At 42.7% G+C, this 21,132-nt stretch overlaps 1 protein-coding gene across 1 annotated transcript; it reads left to right on the forward strand.

The window, feature by feature from the left end:
* The first annotated feature begins 1,062 nt into the window (after window positions 1-1,062).
* LOC133110140 (equilibrative nucleobase transporter 1-like) lies at window positions 1,063-15,482 on the forward strand. The gene is made up of 12 exons (XM_061220024.1): window positions 1,063-1,284; window positions 3,744-4,037; window positions 4,523-4,652; window positions 5,916-5,962; window positions 6,105-6,181; window positions 6,313-6,405; window positions 7,825-8,014; window positions 8,332-8,472; window positions 11,330-11,437; window positions 12,250-12,436; window positions 12,744-12,867; window positions 15,303-15,482. The coding sequence occupies exons 2-12, from the start codon at window positions 3,851-3,853 to the stop codon at window positions 15,480-15,482; spliced, it is 1,464 nt and encodes a 487-aa protein (XP_061076008.1). The 5' UTR covers window positions 1,063-1,284; window positions 3,744-3,850.
* The last annotated feature ends 5,650 nt before the right edge of the window (window positions 15,483-21,132 follow it).

Below are 21,132 nucleotides of genomic sequence, written 5' to 3' on the forward strand. Positions count from 1 at the left end.
CAGCACGGTGGTCCATATACGGTGGTGTGGATAGCACTGTCAGCTCACAGCAAGAACGTCCCGGATTAAAATCCGAACAAATTTTCGCTGATTCTGCCCAACAATGTTTTTTCAACAATGGTGCTAAACTCCACACTGCTATTATTTTGAACACGCCCCTTTGCAAATTGTTGTGTGATTTCAGTCTTTGACAGCCAAGAGCTAATAAACCCTACAACTACTTCTAGATATAACAGCCTCTCCATTAGCAGCCAAAGAACTGCCAGTACTGTTATTAATCCCTCTGTGCTGAATTAAATGAATTAATAATCGACCGTATTAATCAAATTAAGCCTATAGTGTGCTGGCCGAACCATAATGCCCCTAATTAGATTAGAGATTCCTAACCTCAGGTGTGTGCTGTGGGCCAAATGGAAAAAAGGAAAAACAAGATGGCACAGGACACATCCACCATTTCCACAGGTGACTCACCTGCTTGGCGCTTTCTCACATAGTTTAATTTATTAGGTTTAATGGATATAAAGGAAACAAAAGAAAACCCAATACGGTGTTAAGTCATTGTCCTACTACGTGCGGCCACTTCCCCGAGTCACTGACCGGTACCTAGGAACGACGTGCGGCAAGCATCAACTTTTTTCCCCGAAGCAGTAGGTCTGACTGTTACCATAACCCAATTTCAGTTTGCGGTCACCCTCCCTTCCACCAATTAGGAGCCCAACCTACATCACCTGTGGAACAGAGGTCTGTCCCGCTGCCTGACGTCACAGCAGCAAGTGCCAAAACTAAACGAAAACAAGGAGCGTCAGTGTGTGTAATTCCTTGTTGTGACAAAGTTCATTATCAGAATAAAAGTTTGTGATACAAATTTCCATGTTTTATTTCTACAGCATGTCAAAGGTGTTTCCATATTGTCTCTTTCATTTACAGTATTATCAAACAATATCAGCCTTTGGACAAGATTCGTTTTTCTTGTCAGTACTATCTCCTGTCCCAGCGCTCCCTGATTTTCCACCTCCACCCTCAGTCAGCAAGCAAGGGGGTTCTGATGGGCCCCTCCTTGAACTCCACCCCTTCGATTTCAGTTTCCTGGAAGGGAACCCAACAGCTTGTGAGGGTTCTTATGGACTCGGGCACTGACGCCAGTTTCATGTGCTCTACCCTGGTCAACCAACTCAAGATTCCCACGTCACTTGTGGCCACGGCCCTCCAGACCAACGCCCTCAATGGCACCCCTCTGGCGGAAGTCAAACAACATCACCTCTCCTGTGGGGAACCTGGTCTCGGGTAAGCACCGAGAGGAGCTGTCCTTCTACGCCACAAAGTCTCCTGATGTCCTCATGGTGTTGGGCCGGCCCTGTCGCCTTATATTCCTGTGGTGTTGGGCCGGCCCTGTCGCCTTATATTCCTGTGGTGTTGGGCCAGCCCTGTCGCCTTATATTCCTGTGGTGTTGGGCCGGCCCTGGCGTCGGCAGCACAACCAGCAGGTGGACTGGGTCCGAGGGACGATCGCTGGCTGGACTGTGCAGTCTCGTTTCCTGTCTTCACTCCATTTCTTCACTTCATTTATTATTATGCCCTTGTTTGACATGGAAATATTGTCAATTAATCTTTAGCTAAATGCTTCTTTGTGCTGGGGTGGAAGTTTGTCGCTTGACTGACGTTACAAATGGACATGCAAAAATGTAGTCAGCTTTTTTTGTCTTCAAACTACTGCAAGTAGATCCAGTAATTACATAAATACAGTGTGACTGACATTACAACTTGGCCACTTACAATAAGCAGCCAACACTTTGCATATCGCTGTTTGCAGCAAGTTAAGTATAAGAGTTCTAAATGGCATGGAACCAGTAATATTGCTTAAATTGCAAACAATATTATTCCAAACATTCATTTTCATCTTACAGCCACTGCAGCCATTACCATCAGACATCGGACACTGAGGAAACGAATCCATTGCAATTAATAACAGAAACACCACTTTTAATTACTTCAAATAAATTGCGTCACTCACCTGACAAAACATTTCAACACCAGCCCTGTCAGCTCAAATTGTTTACCTGGGGTTTTGCTTGCTATGGATAAGTTACTCATAACCTCTCATAATTATCAATGGCACAAAAAAAATCATGATGAAAGGCTATGAAATAAAATGAATTGTTTTTCAAATAAATAAATGCTGTTTTTTTGTGACTGACCTTACATGACTAGAGCCATCATTGGGGCCATATACTGGAAAAATGTATTGAAATTTTCTCTTGACAGATGTAATTAATTTACTGTAATCTCAAAGAAAACTTCACACTGAAGGCCAGTTTGTGTGTCGCTAAGGACCTTAGAAATATATGGGCAAATCCATTGTTTGTGATGACGTTTAAGTGGCACTTATGTGTGGGAGCCACATGGAAAATACAAGAGGCCTCTATGTTCTCCTTTTGATGGATTTGCCCAAATGTATTCAGTGTACAGCAAAAAACAATGGATTTGGCTTTGCGGTTCCAATACTTCTGGATGGAACTGAAAGACACATTCTTACATGCATCATATGTATCAAAATGGCTTGAACCGCAGTATGTGTGCAATCTACTCGAGTCATCGCAAGATGACGTTAACAAATGTCATCACACTAACTAAGGATTGCGTCGTCACAATTGTATGTCATAGTTTATGAATGGACATGACACTTCATGACAGGTGTCAAAGTGTTACCAACTATTCTTTTGATATCTTGCCTGAGGAGTGAGTTCTTTTCCATGGTGATGAGCTGAGCAAGGACTCCAAAATATATGTAATATAAAACAAAGAAAAATGAAAGGTGGAAGATGGAAGATGAACAAGGAAGTACTGTCAGTCTGACACTAAATATAAATTATCCTTTAAAAGTGCTTTTTATGAAGAGCTTCACTGTTATCTTTATTAGGATTATGATATAAAAGCTTTGTATTTTTGCTTTTTGCAATCTATTAGCATTCAAAATTGGGCCTTTAACACTCTTGGAGAGACATTTTGATATTTTATAATCTGTAGTTATAGATTTATAGGTCACCAGTTCTTAAACAGCCCAAAGTGTCCCTTCTTTTACAAAAGGGAGATAACCGCTCAGAATGTCAGCCTATGTGCTCTGCACCATCCTACTGTGTCATGTGGCTGTATATTAATAAGAACATTGTATACCCACCAGCATGTTCCGGCAAAACATTTGCAGTACATACTTTAGAATTTTGGTCATTGCATTTCTGGTGCGATAAAAACCTGTTTTAAAGTTTAAAGGTGAAATAAATGAGTAAACAAATAAGTGAAGGGTGAAGGAGGAGGACAGGAGAATACAGGGCTATATAAGGCCATGGGACAAATGAAATAATAACTGGGCACAGATGTAGAGAGCATACAGGTATGTCTTATGGTGACAGTATTACACCAGGTTGTGGCCATAGAACCTTTTGGTTCGTTTATTGAGCAAGTTCATAATTATTTAATCAGGATTCATACTATACTGTATGAATACTATGTTTTAAGTGGTGATAGCCATTTTGACGAAATACTATATACTTGGAGTCTATTAACTAATTTTCTCTTTGTCTGGTGAATTATTTTATTTTCATTACAACTGCAATGAAATACCCATTACTGAGAACTGTAGTCACATGAGCGAGCAATATTGGCTCTGTAAATGTTCAGCTTCCACACTTCCATGGTTTTGCCATTTCTTGTAATATTTTAGTCTATTTTTCTCTTTTATCTTTCAGTGATCAGAGGAGTAAAAAGGTAAAGGACAGAAATAAGTCAGAGGTTAAGGACTGAGAATAGAGGGAGAGGTAGAGTACTGAAAAATAGAGGGAGAGAGAGGCTGAAGATGCTGTGGCTTCTACGTGGAGTGAGGCTGCGCTGCTGGCTTACCCTGGCCACAGGGCTGGTGGAGAGCCTGTTTTTTACTGGGGTTGTTTTTGGGTGGCCCTCCCTTGTGTTTATCCTGAAAGCTAGTGGGTACTTCAGCGACCAGTGTGTGAATGCCACAGGACCCAATGGCACACAGTACATGGGTGAGTGTGACTGTTTACTCCTGCACTTGAGGGCAAAGAATCTTTGATGAGAAGAACAATAAAAACCTATTTCACCGTTTTGTATATGTCTTAGCAGTAGAAAGCAGGCAAATGAGTATTGACTTAATGAGACTACGCTTTCAATTTCAATTTGTGAGATAGTATAAGTAATTATTTGAAAGCTTTATATATTTAAGAAATGTAATATAATGTTAAGATGTTTTGAAAAAGTGTGAAGTTATTAAGTAATTAAGAATTAAGTAAATGAGAATTTAGGAAATATTTATTGAAAAAAATAGATATCAATTTTTTAAAATTATGTTAAAATAAATTACATTGTAGGTAATACAGTATATTAAAAGTAGGCTAATACAAATGCATGATAACAGCAAATGCAGAAGATGATGCAGTGCACAGGAATTGAAAAGGACGTTTTTTTAAAACGCTTATGGTGTGAACACCTCTCTTCCCTCCACTTGCCCCAGACTGTAGCAAACAGAACAAGCTCTTCTCCTTGGTTTTCACCATCACCGTCATCTTACAGAACTTCCTCAGTCTTCTCAATGGATTCTTCTTTGACCGCTTCGGTACCATGGCATCCAGACTGCTGGCAATGTGAGTTTCAGACGTTGTTGTGGTGTAAAGAACACTACATGTAAGACAAGTGGCTCAAGATTTAATATGCGATTGAGCTAAAGGAGCTGGACCTGAGGTGGCATTCTGGACAAAAATAATTGTGTTGTGCTCAAGAGCAAATGAAGATCTTATGTGCATGAATTAAATGGTGTACAAAGGTGATGAGAGGTCTGTAAGCAAGCAGATAAAAATAGGTCCAACAACTGAGCAAATTGCAATACGTTCAAGCAAATGTAAATGTGCATGTCTGGCACTGTTGCTCACAGAACTAGCTGGAATAGGCCTACAACTTAAGAGTAACAATATTAGAATACCTCATGACAATCACAGGCCATTTAGCTCATTGATATCAGGCTTGTAGAACACCAGGCATAGATTTTATAGCAGTCTTTATTATAAATGAAGCAGGTCAGACATGCAGAGGTCGAGATCCAGCAAACGGAATCAGCAGGGATAAGGCAGTTTTGTAGTACAGTGTCCAAGCAATGGGTCAATGCACCAGCAAACAGGAACAGTGAGGATAATCCAAAAACAAAAACAGAATCCAAAAACAAAAGTCGAAAAGCCGAAATGGGTCGATAAACAGCAGTTCCAAACTAGACCGATGGGAAAAGCAAAAGGCGGAAGTCGGAGGCAAGACGGGTCTCTCAGATAAAACTATCAGATAAAACCGCTGAAGAGTACAATGAAGACACAACAATCAGGCGACGAGACATACAAAACGAGGGGGTTTTATAATACAGGTAACAAGAGGAAACAGCAATCAGGTGTGGGGAAACAATCAGGAAGTGAAAATGCAGCTGAAACGAATAACGATGAATGAATGAGCTGGCAGGGTGACTGCGGTGTGCACAGAGGGTATTAAAACACTTAGACAAAATACAACACAGTGAAAAACACAAAACCTGAAAATTGAGGGTTGTTGTTTACTTTGTCGACTCCAGAGAGTATCTCAACTACCTGATCAGTGAACAATTTGTTTGTTATGGCTGCACAACAGCCATGGTAAAAATAACAAAGCCAACACACACAAGTTTGCACCAAAAAATTATGTTTTATTAATTTCAGTTTGTGCAAAAGAAAATACACCAAACACAGTCAACCATCCAGTCAACATCCAAACAACCATGAGCCCCATGAAGGCCTTATGTAGGTAAACTTCTCCAAAGCAAATCCTTACATCCTTTTACATACAATGATTAAACTCATTTGTGTGTTTGTTTTGTTTTTTTCTTTTCCCAGAATACTGAACACCACTGGTACCTTGTTGATTGCTTTTTCACATCCAGGTAAAGTGTTCTGGGCCTTTAACTGACACTTACCCTGACACAGTGGCAGTTTTCCATGTAGGCTTCTGTGTCAGTGTATGCTTAGCCTTGAGTAACCCTTTCTCAGTTTCCCTATCTCTTTATCTCTCCCTTTCTCCTGCAGAGATATCCAATATACTGTTTCCGGGTCTGGCCTGCATCGCATTTGGAAGCAGCATGTTATTGCTCACAAATATGCAGGTGTGTCCTCATTCTCACTGTTCAATCATATTCAATAACACGTCAAACACGAGATTGCTGCTTCGAGAAATGCTCATGATGTAATGCCTGGCACTATCTGTTCAGAGTTGTGATTGTACTTTCTCATCCAGGTGGGGAGCCTCTTTGACACCCATCATTCCACCGTCATCACTTTGTATACCGGAGCCTACAGCTCCTCTGCCATCACCTTCCTCATCATCAAGGTAAAAGCAGTTAAGTAGTGTACATGTGGGTCTCACCAAAAAGGTGTGCAAATAACACTTTTGACAGTGCTGATAGAGTCGAATTTGATTTGAAGTGTTAGAAATCACTCACACTATGCAAGAAAGGTGTCACATCCCATCGAAGCGGGGCAACATCGTACCCCTGAACTGAAGATGCGGAAAACCATATGAAGTCGAGTGCGCTACATTTCTTAATTTCCCCAGAGGCTTTTTCAGACAAACTCATGCCTTTTATCTATTACTACTATTACTATCTAATTACTCTTAAGGGTTACAGTCATATTACAGTCATAACACAGTTATGCTCATTAAATAGTATATAAGAATAAGAATTAGCTAAATGTGTGCTAAATGCACCTAAAAACATCTCTCCGGTTGCTTTTTATCACTTGAGGAATATTTCTAAAATTCGGAAAATACTGTCCTTACATAATGCAGAAAAGCTAGTCTATGCTTTTGTTACCTCAAGATTAGATTACTGCAATGCTCTTTTGTCTGGATGTTCAAATTCCTTTCTGAAAGGGCTCCAGCTAATTCAAAATGCAGCAGCTCGTATTTTTACTAGAACAAGGAGATTTGAGCACATCAGCCCAGTGTTAGCTTTACTTCACTGGTTGCCTGTTAAATTCCGATTAGATTATAATATTCTACTTCTGACCTTTAAGGACTTACATGGGCTTGCTCCTCTATATTTAAATGATTTACTTTATTCCTTATACTCCCTTAACCAAACATGGTCTGGTGGTGACTGCCCTCATCAAGCCTGCACCCATGGCTGTGCTGGCCACTGCTTCTGTTTCCCTTAGCTATGCTGCTATAGCCTTATTCTGCCTGGGTTTACCTTATCGCATGCAGACACCTCTCTTTCTCCTGCTGTGATTGACCAATTACCATCTGAACCCCTAAACAATGTCACTTTCCTCTTCTCCCCACTCTGGACACCTGGAGCTCTAGCCCAACTTTTCCTGAGCACCCTCTCCAGGCCCCGGAGCTCCAGCCCAAGACCAGCTGTGCACCTCCCTCCTGCCACTGCTGATTCAGCTGTGCACCTCCCTCCTGCCACTGCTGATTCAGCTGGAGCACCTCCCTCCTGCCACTGCTGATTCAGCTGTGCACCTCTCTCCTGCCACTGCTGATTCAGCTGCGCACCTCCCTCCTGCCACTGCTGATTCAGCTGTAGCACCTCCCTCCTGCCACTGCTGATTCAGCTGTGCACCTCCCTCCTGCCACTGCTGATTCAGCTATAGCACCTCCCTCCTGCCACTGCTGATTCAGCTATAGCACCTCCCTCCTGCCACTGCTGATTCAGCTGTGCACCTCCCTCCTGCCACTGCTGATTCAGCTGTAGCACCAAGCCTGTCCCCTTGCATCTTCTCTGCTTGGACTTAATTTATTCAGATTTATTCAGATTTCACAAAGGTATTCAATCCAGGTTTCTGTTACAGGATGAACTGTAGTCAGATCAAGTGCAACCGCTGTTGTCTCACAAAAAAAGCACAGAGAGACAACACAGAGCCTGTGCAGGGAGAGGAAGGGATAGGGAATGCAACATCTGAACAAGGAAACCCCCAGCAGACCCCACAGACAGGTACGGCTCTGTCATGCAGTGTTACAGTGATAGAGCACACTACAAAATAAAGCACACTACTTCACAGGTTAGAAAACAAAGCTTAAGTCAATAAGCTTTTTTTAAGTTTAAGGTGCCATTAATTCTGAAGCCCACTGTCATGACATGAGTGACTTTTAAGTAAAAATCCAAAAAGAAACATGTAAGAACTTAATATTTGAACCTTAAGAATCTTACTAGATATTTGTAGGTTTTGTGCTCATGGGATGTTATTCACTTTAAAATCTGTATCTGCCCCTCTGTCCTTCTCGATCTCTCTCTTCACCCTCTCCCTGTAGACAGTTTTAAGCAGTGTGTGCTCAGTTGGTTGTTTCTGTGGCACCTGGTGTGGGTGTCAGTCACGGCTCTGCGGCACCTCCTGTTCATTGGCACCCTGAACCCCATGCTGACCCTGCTGGCTCACGGAGATACAGCCCAAGGTAATCCTCAGGTTGTCTGCTGCTCAGATGTATACGCACTCAGTCAAGACGTCACATGTTTGTGTGTCTTCTTTTTCCATCATAAGCACGCTTTGGAACGTTAGGCAACAGCATGCTGTATTATATGCAGTGGTTTAGTGGCACAATCAGGGAGTCCTGTGGGAAAACAATCGCAATAGTCCAGCATCAGAGCAACAGGGCATGGGGCGAGGATGGCGCATTCTTCAGATTTTGTATAGAAAGAAACTGGAAAGAATCTGCATATCCGGGCTTTCTAAATTGAAAAGATCAGATTCACAAACTGGAAGATGACACTGGAACGCGACAGAGATCTACAAAAGCATACATCAAGGGTCATTGGCAAGCTACTTAATGGGTGCAATGTCATAATAGGCAGGAGAGTGAAACTATTCCATCTTTATTTGGTCCCCAACAAATTGAGAAGAATTGTTACTATGTGAAAATTATAGTGTTGAAGTCCCACCCACCGCAAAAGCATGTTGTCAAAGATCTGATGCTGATACCTTGATGGGGAGCAGGCTGATGTTAGTGTTAGGACTGATCAGTTTAATTTCCTGTCTTTTGAGGCTTTCAGCAAATGCAAACACTTCACTTAAAACGTGTGATTAATTAATCAATTATAGCAGTTGATCACACAGTTAACTCACCAGATACCTGGGTCTCAACAAGGTGAAAACAAAAACCCAGTAGCTTCCCAATAGGCTAGCAAGGTTAGATGTCATGATTTGTGTTTTCTGTATCAGTATTCTCTCTACAAGTCCCCAGAGTTTTGCCTTTTATTTCCCTTTGTGACCACCGTAGTTCTGTTTTCTGTTCATTCATTTCACCTGTGTCTCACTTACTGATTATCGTGCACACCTGATTCTCGTTTCCCCTTGTTGTATTTAAACCTGTCTGTTTTGTTTGCTCAGTGCCAGATTGTAATGTGCTCCTGCCATTCTCTCCAGTGATTTCTGTCTGATTTACCTGTGTTCTGACCTGTTCTGTTTTCCTTGACTACCACCTTTTGGATTCTCCTTCTGTTTGTGTACGACCTGCTGTCATTGGTCTTTGTTTGGATTCCTGGTTTGTGCTTTTAGTGAGACGGGTACGTGGGGGTTGGACCCAAAATGCACGACTCAGAAACAATGGGTAGATAAAGTCCCGTCAGGGCTTTATTCGGGACGAATCCCAGGAGAGTGGTCAAAACAAGCAAAGTCCAGACACGAAGATCCAGCCAAACAAATAGTAAACAAACAAAAAGCATGGTGCCGAGGGAAGAGTCGAACTCGTAGTCGGTAGACGTGCAGGGAGGTCCGGTAGCAGGAGAGCTGTCAGCGAGGCAGAAGTACAGGCGGACGGCAGGCAGAGGCGTAGTCGAAGGCGAAGCAGAAGTCGAAACCATAAAACAAACAGCGAGGCAAAGGTACAACATCGGTAGGCGAGGACGTGGTAAAAAACAAACGATGGTCAGCAAAACAGAAATCAATAATCGGTGGTCGGTAAACAGGCTTGGATCGTAACGTGTAATCAATAACGGTAAATGCTCAGGAGTTGCGTAGATAAACCAGAGGCAGACAATTTTGCGAAGAGCAGTAGTGCGACTGGGCTATAAATGCGGGTGTAGACAGGTGTAGACAATTAGTTAGAGAGCAGCAAGGAAATGAAAAACAGGTGCTGTTTTAACAAGGTAATTAGTAATCGTTAGTAATAAACCTATCCTGCCCTAGCATTAGTAAATTAGTAAATGACATGCACGAGAAACGTAAGGTAACATGAACACATGATTAGTTTGTTAGTTCTACCCAATCCTGATCTAGCGTTAGTAGTTTTAGTAAATAGACAAATGGAAACAATTAGGGTGTGAATGACAGAAAGAGAGAGAGAGAAAAGGCGGAACGCAAGGTTTGCGGAAAGACATGTAAGAGTGTATGTTTAAACAGTAACCAGTCTACGTAACAATAAACATAAATCAAAACATCACACAAAACGAAACTAAGACGATAACCACTCAACATAACAAGGTAATATAATCGTAACGAAACATAACTAGACATGACGAGAAAATAAATCGTAACAAGAAATAAACTAAACAACATGACAAACCTAGACTAACATAATACATGATAAGACAATACGTGACTAAGACAAATTGAATAAACATAAAACATGGCAAGACAGACCTGAAACGTGACATTTAGACTTCGTTCGATTTCCTGTGCTTTGTCTGCTTGCCCCGTTGACAAACCCTTGCTTGGATTATTGACCACCAACTTCTTTGCCTGCTGTGTTACTGTTTGCCAGCTATCGACCTTGGCCTGTTTAACCTGCCCAATAAAGTATTTTATTGGAAATGATGTGAGCGACTGTGTCCATTGTTCTGAAGCCTGACAGTTGGAGACCATTGTTAGAGGCTATGTGCATGTTATCCTGCAAACCACAGATTACCCTTAACCTAGGGTTGAGCAGGTTTGGGTTTAAGACTCTTTTGCCCCGGTAACATGTCTTCCTAAACAGTGAGCTGGCTAAGTAAAACCGAAAATCCTGACTTCCAAACTGTCTTGGATGCTGGATGAGTCTCTTTGAATCACATCTGCGCAAGCCCAACAGACTTAACTGCATTGCTTTTAGAAGCAGCAATTGACAACACAAATTAGGACACATGGTTGTCTGTGCTTTCCTGGCCTGAGGATGGATTTTGCAGCACTGGATGCTGATAGATACCATTTTTTTGTGCTTTTCAGTGTGAGATAAAGAGCAGAAGAGAGGCAGGCTGAGGAGCTGTAGTAGTGTGTGAGGCCATGCTATGGTGTGCTGCTGTATGCTAATCCTCTGCTCTGCTCTCCCTCTGTCTCAGTGAGCCACTACACCAACGCCTTCGCCTACACACAGTTATGTGGGATACTGTGCGCCATCTGGAATGGCCTGATCATTGACAGATACAAGGGCAAGCTACGGGCCGAAGGCAGGTACCCGTGTTACCTGCCCACAGGTGTGCTGCCGCAGGGCATGCAAATACAGCAGTGTCATGAGACATGGAAATCGTGTCTGGTACTAGCTAATTATAGACCTGACAGACCTGCATGGTGATGTGATTAAGCACTAATTAAGCACAGATTATTATTCACAGCAACATTCCCCCACTGTCATGTGCTGCTTTCAGTGCATAGAACCACGTACAGTACATATTGTCAACACTTTTAGTGTTGACTAGTTTTTTTCCCTCAAAACAAAATATAGAGAAGGTTAAAGCACAAAAAATGATGTGGTATAGCAATGACCCTGTTTGCAGCAGTGTATGGTAATAGAAAATGCAAATAAAAAATGAAAGCCTCAGCAAAGTATCGCCCCTTTTCTTGACACTTGAAAACTTGAAAATGACATACCCAAAATAAAACGGTTACTATTCTTGAATCCTCCCGACTACTGGTATAACTCTGGTAACCCTTTGTAGTTTGTTTTCCAAAAATGACTCAAAATATTACTACAGCAAAGTTACAGAAGCCCAAACACAGTGAAAGAGGAAGCTTTTATTCTCATGAAAAGATTTTCTGTTCCTGAATGGACAGATTATTGTGGCAGTGGCTGATGCAATTAGAAACACAATGGAGCCAGGCTGAAAAATAACTGACTATTTGGCGTAAAGAATCTAAGTACAGCATGTACTTAGGGCCTGTGACCGTAACCCTGTAACCAGCATGATCAGGACATTGCGGCAGGTTCAGTTTTTAGTGGCTGCCTCTAACTCTGCTAACCCAGCTCTTGCCTCTGCCATAGGAGAGACAGAGGAGGAGGGTAGCCTGCGCTCTGTGGTGCTCTCCCTCTTCCTCACTGCCCTGCAGTGCCTCTTATTCTCCATCTGCGCCACCATACCTGTGCTCCCGCTGCAGTACCTGACTTTTGTCCTGCAAGTGGTCAACCGTGCCTTCTCGTTTGGAGGGAATGCAGCCTTCATCAGCATTGCGTGAGTGACCATGTTGTGACTAAATTCAGATTCTCTCATTCCGCAGTCTAGAGGGATATATCCAGAGGCACACATTCCAGAACTTCTTATGATGACAGTGTGTTCCCAGCCTGGGGCCAATCTCAGAATAACTGTTGTTTCTGATTGTCATGATTATTATGAGTAGCAGTGCTGCCATGTCTCCTGCATTCTTTCTCATCCTCCTCCATTTTACCCCTCTTCTTTCCCCTTTTACCCCTATCCTATCATTCAACTGTCCTCTATCCATCTGCTTTCTTCTAATCTTACTCTCCTCTTGTCTCTACAGTTTTACAGTCTGTCACTTTGGTAAGCTAATCGGTGTGGTTAACGCTGTAGTGTCTGCGGTGTTGCTCCTGCAATTCCCCTGCATCATCCTGGTGAATGAGGTGTTGAATGGAGACCCCTTATATGTGAGTACTGCACCACTATGCTCCGCACCTACACACCAAACATCCACTCACAGGAGAATCATAACATGAATCACTCTTCACTTGGCGGCCGTTGATGATATTTGTACCATTCAGTTGTGAATATTTTCCATTGGAATTAGCAAATGTAATTGTGACACGTTAGGCAGACCTGGTCGCAGCTGGTTTGATTCCCTGCCCTGGAACTTTCTGTGCTGTGATCCCATCTCTATGTACATCCATTCTGCTTTCCTCCATAAGTGGGTTAGGCTGCCTGCTCTCCTTATATCTGGCATTAAAGACTGTGGCCCCTCTTAAAAAAGAGCAAACTGGACACTCCCATACTAAGCAATTACATACCCATTTCAAATCTCCCATTCATAAGTAAGATTATTGAAAAAGCTGTTTATAATAAACTTAGTAACTTCTTAACCTTAAATGGCTAGTTTGATCAATTTCAGTCAGGTGTCCAATCCCACCATAGTACTTATAAAAGTAATAAATTATATTCATCTGAATACCGATTCAAGTGTTACTGGATCTTAGTGCAGCTGATTATTATTTAATACTGATTATGCATCCGAGCGAACAACCATGACATATAGAATCCGCAAAGGCTCAATTATTGGGCCTCTGTTATTCAATCTCTATATGGTCCCATCCATCCATCCATCCATTATCTTAACCCGCTTATCCTGAACAGGGTCGCAGGGGGGCTGGAGCCTATCCCAGCATACATTGGGCGAAAGGCAGGAATACACCCTGGACAGGTTGCCAGTCCATCGCAGGGCACACACACCATTCACTCACACACTCATACCTATGGGCAATTTAGACTCTCCAATCAGCCTAACCTGCATGTCTTTGGACTGTGGGAGGAAACCAGAGCACCCGGAGGAAACCCACGCAGACACGGGGAGAACATGCAAACTCCGCACAGAAAGGCCCTGGCCGACGGGGATTCGAACCCAGGACCTCCTTGCTGAGGCGGCAGTGCTACCCACTGCACCATCCGTGCCACCTGCACCCATATTAAAGCAATAAAAAATAATAACAAATAACAAAGAGAGTTACTATCACTTTTAATTTATATTTTCTTTCGGAGCTTTAGAATTTCTTCAATCTGTCTTTTCGTAGCCCTTTTTATTATCTGTTCAGAGAAATCCTAATTTAAGATTACTCTCATTATTGGCCTAAATTTTTTTTAAATGTAATTGACTTGCTTGACCAAGGCTAATTAGTTTTCTAATATTATTTCATTTGTTTAATGGCAAAAAATGACAAATACTGGTCATACCCATTTAAGAGTAATTTACATTTACATTTACATTTTTGTCATTTGGCAGACGCTTTTAATCCAAAGCGATTTACAAATGCATAGGTTCTACCACAAGTCAAAGCATCACATCCAGAACTAGGAAAATACACATGGAATGCTGTTCGAAACATATAGTCATCATAAGTGCAAAAACATTTTTTGGGGGGGGGTTAGACAAGGATAGGGATATCAGAAAGGGGGGGCGGGGGAAATCAGGAGGGAGGACTAAGGTAGAGTTTGAAAAGGTGGGTTTTCAGTTTGCATCGAAATAGGGGGAGGGATTCTGCTGTCCTGACAGTGGTAGGCAAGTCATTCCACCACTGAGGAACCAGAACGGAAAACAGGCGTGAACGTGCAGCTCGACCGCCAGGTGCACATAGAGAGGGAACCGTAAGGCAACCAGAGCTGGCAGACCGGAGTGGTCTAGCTGGGGAGTAGGGAGTGATCAAGGATTGTATGTAAGGTGGGGCAGTCCCCTTAGCAGCCTGAAATGCCAACACTAGGGCCTTGAAACGGATGCGTGCGGCAATAGGAAGCCAGTGGAGGCCAATGAGAAGCGGAGTGACATGAGCCGACCTAGGCTGAATGGTGATCAGGTGGGCTGCAGCATTCTGGACCAGCTGGAGGGGCTTGATAGCACACGCTGGGAGATAGGCTAGGAGGGAGTTGCAGTAATCCAGGCGGGAAATGATGAGCACCTGGACTAGGAGCTGGGTGGCTTTCTCCGTCAGGAGATGACGGATACGGCGTATATTATACAGAAAGAACCTGCAGGTTCTGGCAGTGGAGGATACTTGTGGAGCCAGGGTGAGGCAGTTATCAAGATAATAATTGCCTTATTAAAAGTATTAACAGGTTGTACCAATTGAAAAAATCATTTTAATCTATCTCAACCACAGCTAGCTTAATCTGCTCTGGAGAATCCAAACAATCCTCCTCAGATTGAATTTGTATAGTGTCATGAGAATGAAAATTCCCCAAATTCCAGGAACATTGCAGACAATTTCAGAAAATTCTGTAGGTCTCCAAGTTTCCTGGAAAATTCCCTTCCTGTACAACTCTAGTTTTGACAAATACATGCAAATGAGTGTTCCAGTCTCTTCTCTTACTCCCTCTGCAGATAAACATAGCCCTGTGCATCCTGTGCCTGGCCACGTTCATTCACCCGGCCTATGTCTATATCCGCTGGCGCAGACTGGCCAATCAGAGAAGAAGCTCCGCCCAGCCACCTCCCAACGATGAGAACGCCTTCTCTGGAGACAATGAAGACCAACCCCAGGATGCCCCAGGCTCCTCTTAGACACCCCCAAAATGAACACTCACAATGCCTCAGGCCTACTGTTTTATGAGGGTCCATTCTTTCCCCCACTGAGTGGTTCATGAAAATATTGGTCATGTTTGTTAAATAATAAAACAAACATGACAAGCCATGTTGGCTTCTTCTTTCCTGCTTCTGTCTTTGTGACATATGTTCTTTACGAATATCATTTATTCTATATAACAGTGGCGGCTGGTGGTGATACTGGATACGGGGGCATAAAAACTAAAAGTCTGATCACTATCCATAGCTCACACTCCAGCATTGCATTTGAATGCTATTTGATGAATACTTTTATTCGAAGCACCATACAATACCATGAGCTCATACATTTTTCAGGACGGCTGGCACCAGTGGGTGCCATGCGCTACCAGTTGAGCAACAGGACTACAATATATGCCACTACTCTGTTCGAGCAATAGTGGTCAGTGGAATGGCAGAAGCAAGTGGGGGACCACTCAGAGAGGTGGCCTTGGTCCTCGCCTTGGAGGCCGGGGGAGGACAGTGCCTTTCACTGCAGTTGAGGATTTAGCAGCTTGGCACAATAGTTGATTTCATCCACACAATGGACCAAAAGTACCAAAACACTGCAAAATCATTCGATCAAAACACCAGCACTAGCTTTCTTCCAACAAGATTTTTTGGTCAATCATCTAAAAAACACTAAACCAGTGGCATTATAATAGCTGCACTCTTTTCTGTCAGTTATTTGCAAATTTGGCTGTAGAAATGTACCGTTTTTTGGTGGTTCAACCTGACTGAGAAAGTTTGTCAAAAAGTAATTCACAGGTTGGTCTACAAAAGCTTGTGAGCAAAACAAATATGAAACAAACGTGTTGTAATTGTAACTGTTCCCACTATTCCCTTTATTTAGAACCAAAAAAAAGAACCATATTGAAGCTATAGGTATCGTGTGTGTGGGCGAGCTAAACAAATGTTCCTCCCAATGAGTTTGGCAGTGCAAGATTGCTTCAAAGACATGAATACACAATGGTTTTGAAAATTGCGCACAGACTTCTGAGATTAGCGCCAAAGTGGTTTAAAAAAACTGTAATAGGGAGCAGAGTCCCGGAAGTGTCGTTCCTGAAATATCTGCTTTACCTCCCTATGGAACAGGCAGGTTAAGGACATTCACAAGAAAATTCTAATTGGACTTTTTTAAACATGCTTTCTTGATACACTCATCCACAGCCCTCTATAAGTGTTTCAGAGAGAGGAGACAGCACAGAAGAGTGCTAGTGGGCACCAGAGTTAACATCAGCTCAGAGCTAAAATACACATTTCAGAGATCACATAACATTACCCAATTGAATGAATGTAAAACCTTTCGTTTCAGAGAAGATGCATGAGTTTCTGAATGAATGCTACAGTGCACTGCGCACCATATTAACTAGCTAGCAACCCCTCGCGCTTCCCGCCTCTCCAGTTCATTCCATTTGAAAAAACGGTCACCAGCTTGGTAAGTTAGCTACTTAGCTAACTAGCTAATTGAAGCTTCGCTGTTGGAACTTGATTTTTATATTCGTATTTGCACTATATGTATAACTGGATTGGAACATTAACCCCCTTTGCGTGATACTAGACACAGGCAGCCGAATCAAACTGAAGTAAGGTTAGCCATCTAGCTAGCTCTAGCTAATAACAGCTGGCCAACATATACTAGCTAGACAAATCATAAAACAGAGCAAACTACTTCGATATAGAGTTAGATATACTTAGATGTATAAACACTTGTATAAACACTGACTAGCAGTATTCCTCTCATGTTTAACTAATGTTAGGCTACTAGTGTTCGCTAGCTTAGCCAAATGATTGAAGTAATAGTAATATTTATTTATTATTACATTACATTACATTATTGGCATTTGGCAGACGCTCTTATCCAGAGCGACGTACAGTTGATTAGATGAAGCAGGAGACAATCCTCCCCTGGAGCAATGCAGGGTTAAGGGCCTTGCTCAAGGGCCCAATGGCCCAATGGCTGGACGGATCTTATTGTGGCTACATTGGGATTAGAACCACCGACCTTGCATGTCCCAGTCCTTTACCTTAACCACTACGCTACAGGCCACCCTGTCACACCCTGTCACCCTGTCATAATAAAAGTCACATATATCATACCGTAAATTATTATTTCGGTTTTCTAAAAAAATTTCCGTAAAAATTATCACGTCACTGTATTTTCAGTGAGTAGGACTACGTCACAGTGGAAAGTAAATTTTTCAATAAATACGGGGTTTTCACAATGGCCAGATCATAAACCTACCTACTTCACGGAGCTCGTTCGTCATTCCCAGTCGATTTTATAACCTTTTAACATTCTTTTAACATTAACTTTTAGCATTCTTGATAACGGCAAATTTGTTTGGTCTCTTCTGAAATTGTAAGTCTTAAGAAATATATTTTCCATGTAGAGCGAGTAAGCTCTGTTAAGTTTTGTTTTCATCTAGCTAGAATGCCATACGAAACCCCATTGCAAGAGCAGTGTTTGATGAATGTTTGGGGAAATGTGTCGGCTATAAGGGCTAAGGAAACTTCGTTTCTGACCATGTTTGTTTAATTTTTTCTCAGGTCAATTGAGTCGCGGGGGTCGCTGTTATCATTATATCGCTTGTGGTGAGTTCTTTTTTACTTAAGGTAATATGTTGTTGCGCTAACAATGTTATTTTCCGGAGCGTTATTAGGCGACATCCAAAATGTACGTTAAATGTTAATTTGCTCATGGAAATGTAGGGTAAATTAATCATACTACATATTGTGTCAAGTTACGTTTATGGAATACATATCATGTATGTACAATTAGCCTACTTATTTTCCTTTAGCGTCTTGTTGGCTACAACGCTGCCAAAAATGATACATATTTTTCACTTTGCCCTGTGTGCACTTAAAGGGACAATAGGTAAGATTTGTGTTAAAACATTGTTACAAGACCATTGTAAATCCCTCCCTATCATTGAAAATGCTCACTGACATGTTGTCTCTGCCTGTGTTTATAGTCCTTAAATTGTAGTTTCAAAATGTACTGGGCAGCTGTGCAATAATTCAAGCTCATTGGTTGAAAAATGGTTCTAATTGCCATAGCCAATGGCGTGGGGGCTTATTCAGATTGTTCGTGTGTAGCTGCCCAATTTGCACTCCAGACAATCTATGACACTGTGTGCTATTGCTTATTATCCAAGCGAAGACTACATATCTAGTTAGAACAATAGCAGTTTTATTGGTAGCAACAAGCAAATTAGCCATAGTTAGCTCAAATGAATTTACATAGTGTGATGCAGCACATTAAAGTCAACATTTCATAAAGTCACCTGTGCAGCGAACATTTTCTTGCTAGAACTATGTATTCTTGGCTTGGATAATAAGCAATAGTATACTGAGTTTCAGTGATTGCTTGTCTGGAGTACAATCAGAAAAAGCCCCCAGAATGCCATTAGCTGTGGCTGTTGGAACCATTTTTCAACCAATGAGCTTTAATTGCTGTACAGCTGTACAATGTTTTGATGCATTTGACAGCCTGACAAATGGACACTTTGAAACCTGAATTTAAACACAGGCAGAGGGTGAGTGAACATGTGAGTGAGCCTTTTTCAATGATAGGAAGAGATTTAAAATGGTCTTGTAACTATGTTTTAACACAAAAATCTTACCTATTGCACCTTTAATTGTCCTGTCTGTGATTCATTTTTCTTCAGTTCATTCTTCTCCGGGTTAAAAACAGGAAATGCCAAAATCTTTTTTAATTTTTCTTTATTTTAGACATTAACTACCACTTTACATGACTTAGCTAGCCTACTGCCTTTTAGAATGTGATGAAATTTAATGTTTAATTTCCATTTTAACATTGCTTTCGAAGTGAGCGAGACAAGGAACAATAAGAAGATTCAGAAACTTCCGCAGGAACTGATTGCCTGCAAGAACTCTGCCTCCGAAGTTGAAGACCTTCATGAGGTCAGATCGGTTGTAGTGGGCAGTTCGGCCAGCTGATTAACAATGATGCTAACACTGTGGCACTTGGCATCTCACAACTACACATTGTGATTTTTGTGGAATCAATGGGTAGACATATTCCTAGCTATTTTGTGCTGAATGTCCTCTTTTGAACAGGAATCGTCCAGCTGTCTTGTAGAGGAGGTAACTCAAAGCGACACTGCAACATCATCCAGGCCTTGTAGAAGGAACTTTCAGCCATGAGAAATAGCCCAAAAGAAGCAGCAAAGGCTGAGGAAGGACTTAAGGAAGCAGAGCTGTCAGAGATGGCCTTAAGGAAACTGATGAGATTCATGCCAAAGAAGAGGAAGGACAAGGTGCTGGCTGCTATAGCCGTAAAGGTCGAGATGGGTGAGGAGAAGCTGACAGCCATGGAGCACATCTGTCAGGCTAAGGAGGATGAACTGGCTGCTGTAAGCGAGCAGTATGAGGCCGCAATGAACAATCTGACAGCCGAGATACAGCGTGGACAGGAGAGAGGACAGAGCCTGGTGACTATGACGCAAAGATGCGGGAAGAAGGAGGAGGATCTGGCTGCCATGTCAGAGCTGTGTCAGGCCAAAGAAGACAAACTGACAGACTTGAACAAGCTGTACGAGGCTACGAGGGACAACCTGGAAGCAGAGAGGCAGCTTGGAGAGGAGAGAGGGAAACACCTGGAGACTGTGGTGCAGTTATGCAGGGACAAGGAGCAGCAGCTTGGAGAGGAGAGGGAGAAACGCCTGGAGACTATGACGCAGTTATGCAGGGACAAGGAGCAGGAGCTGGCTGCCATGACTTCAAAACATGAGAAAAGCGAAGAGAAGCTGGCAACCATGTCAGAGCTGTGTCACACCACGGAGAAGACATTGACAGACTTGACCAAGCTGTATGAGGCTACGAGTGCCAACCTGGCAGCAGAGAGGCAGCTTGTAGAGGAGAAAGAAGAAGACCTGGAAATTATGGTGCAGATATACAGGAACAAGAAGCAGCAGCTTGCTGCCATGACTGCAAAGGATAAGACAAACAAAGAGAAGCTGGCAACCATGTCAGAGCTGTGTCAGAACACGGAGGAGGCAATGACAGACTTGACCTACCGGTTTAAGGCTACAAAGGACAAACTGGCAGCAGAGAAACAGCGTGGACAGGAGAGTGGAAAATGCCTGGAGACTGTGTCTCAAATGTGCAGGGACAAGGAGGAGGAGCTGGCTGCCTTGACTTCAAAACATGAGAAAAGCGAAGAGAAGCTGGCGGCCATGTCAGAGCTGTGTCAGACAGAGGAAGACAAACTGACTGCCATGACCAAGCTGTACGAGGCTACAATGGACAATCTGACTGCCGAGAAACGGCATGGACAGGAGATGAGACAAAGCCTGGAGACTATGACGCAAATATGCGGGGACAAGGAGGAGAAGCTGGCGGCCATGTCAGAGCTGTGTCAGACCATGGAGATGACACTGACAGACTTGACCTGCCAGTACGAGGCTACAAGTGACAACCTGGCAGCTGAGAAGCAGCTTGGACAGGAGAGAGTGGAAAGTGTGTCACAAATATGCAGAGACAAGGAGGAGGAGCTGGCTGCCATGACTTTGAAGTTTGAGACCGGGGAGGTGAAGTTGGCGGCTATGTCAGAGCTGTGTCAGACCGAGGAAGACAAACTGACTGC

This window comes from Conger conger, chromosome 14 (assembly GCF_963514075.1).
Source record: "Conger conger chromosome 14, fConCon1.1, whole genome shotgun sequence".
Taxonomy (NCBI): Eukaryota; Metazoa; Chordata; class Actinopteri; order Anguilliformes; family Congridae; genus Conger; species Conger conger.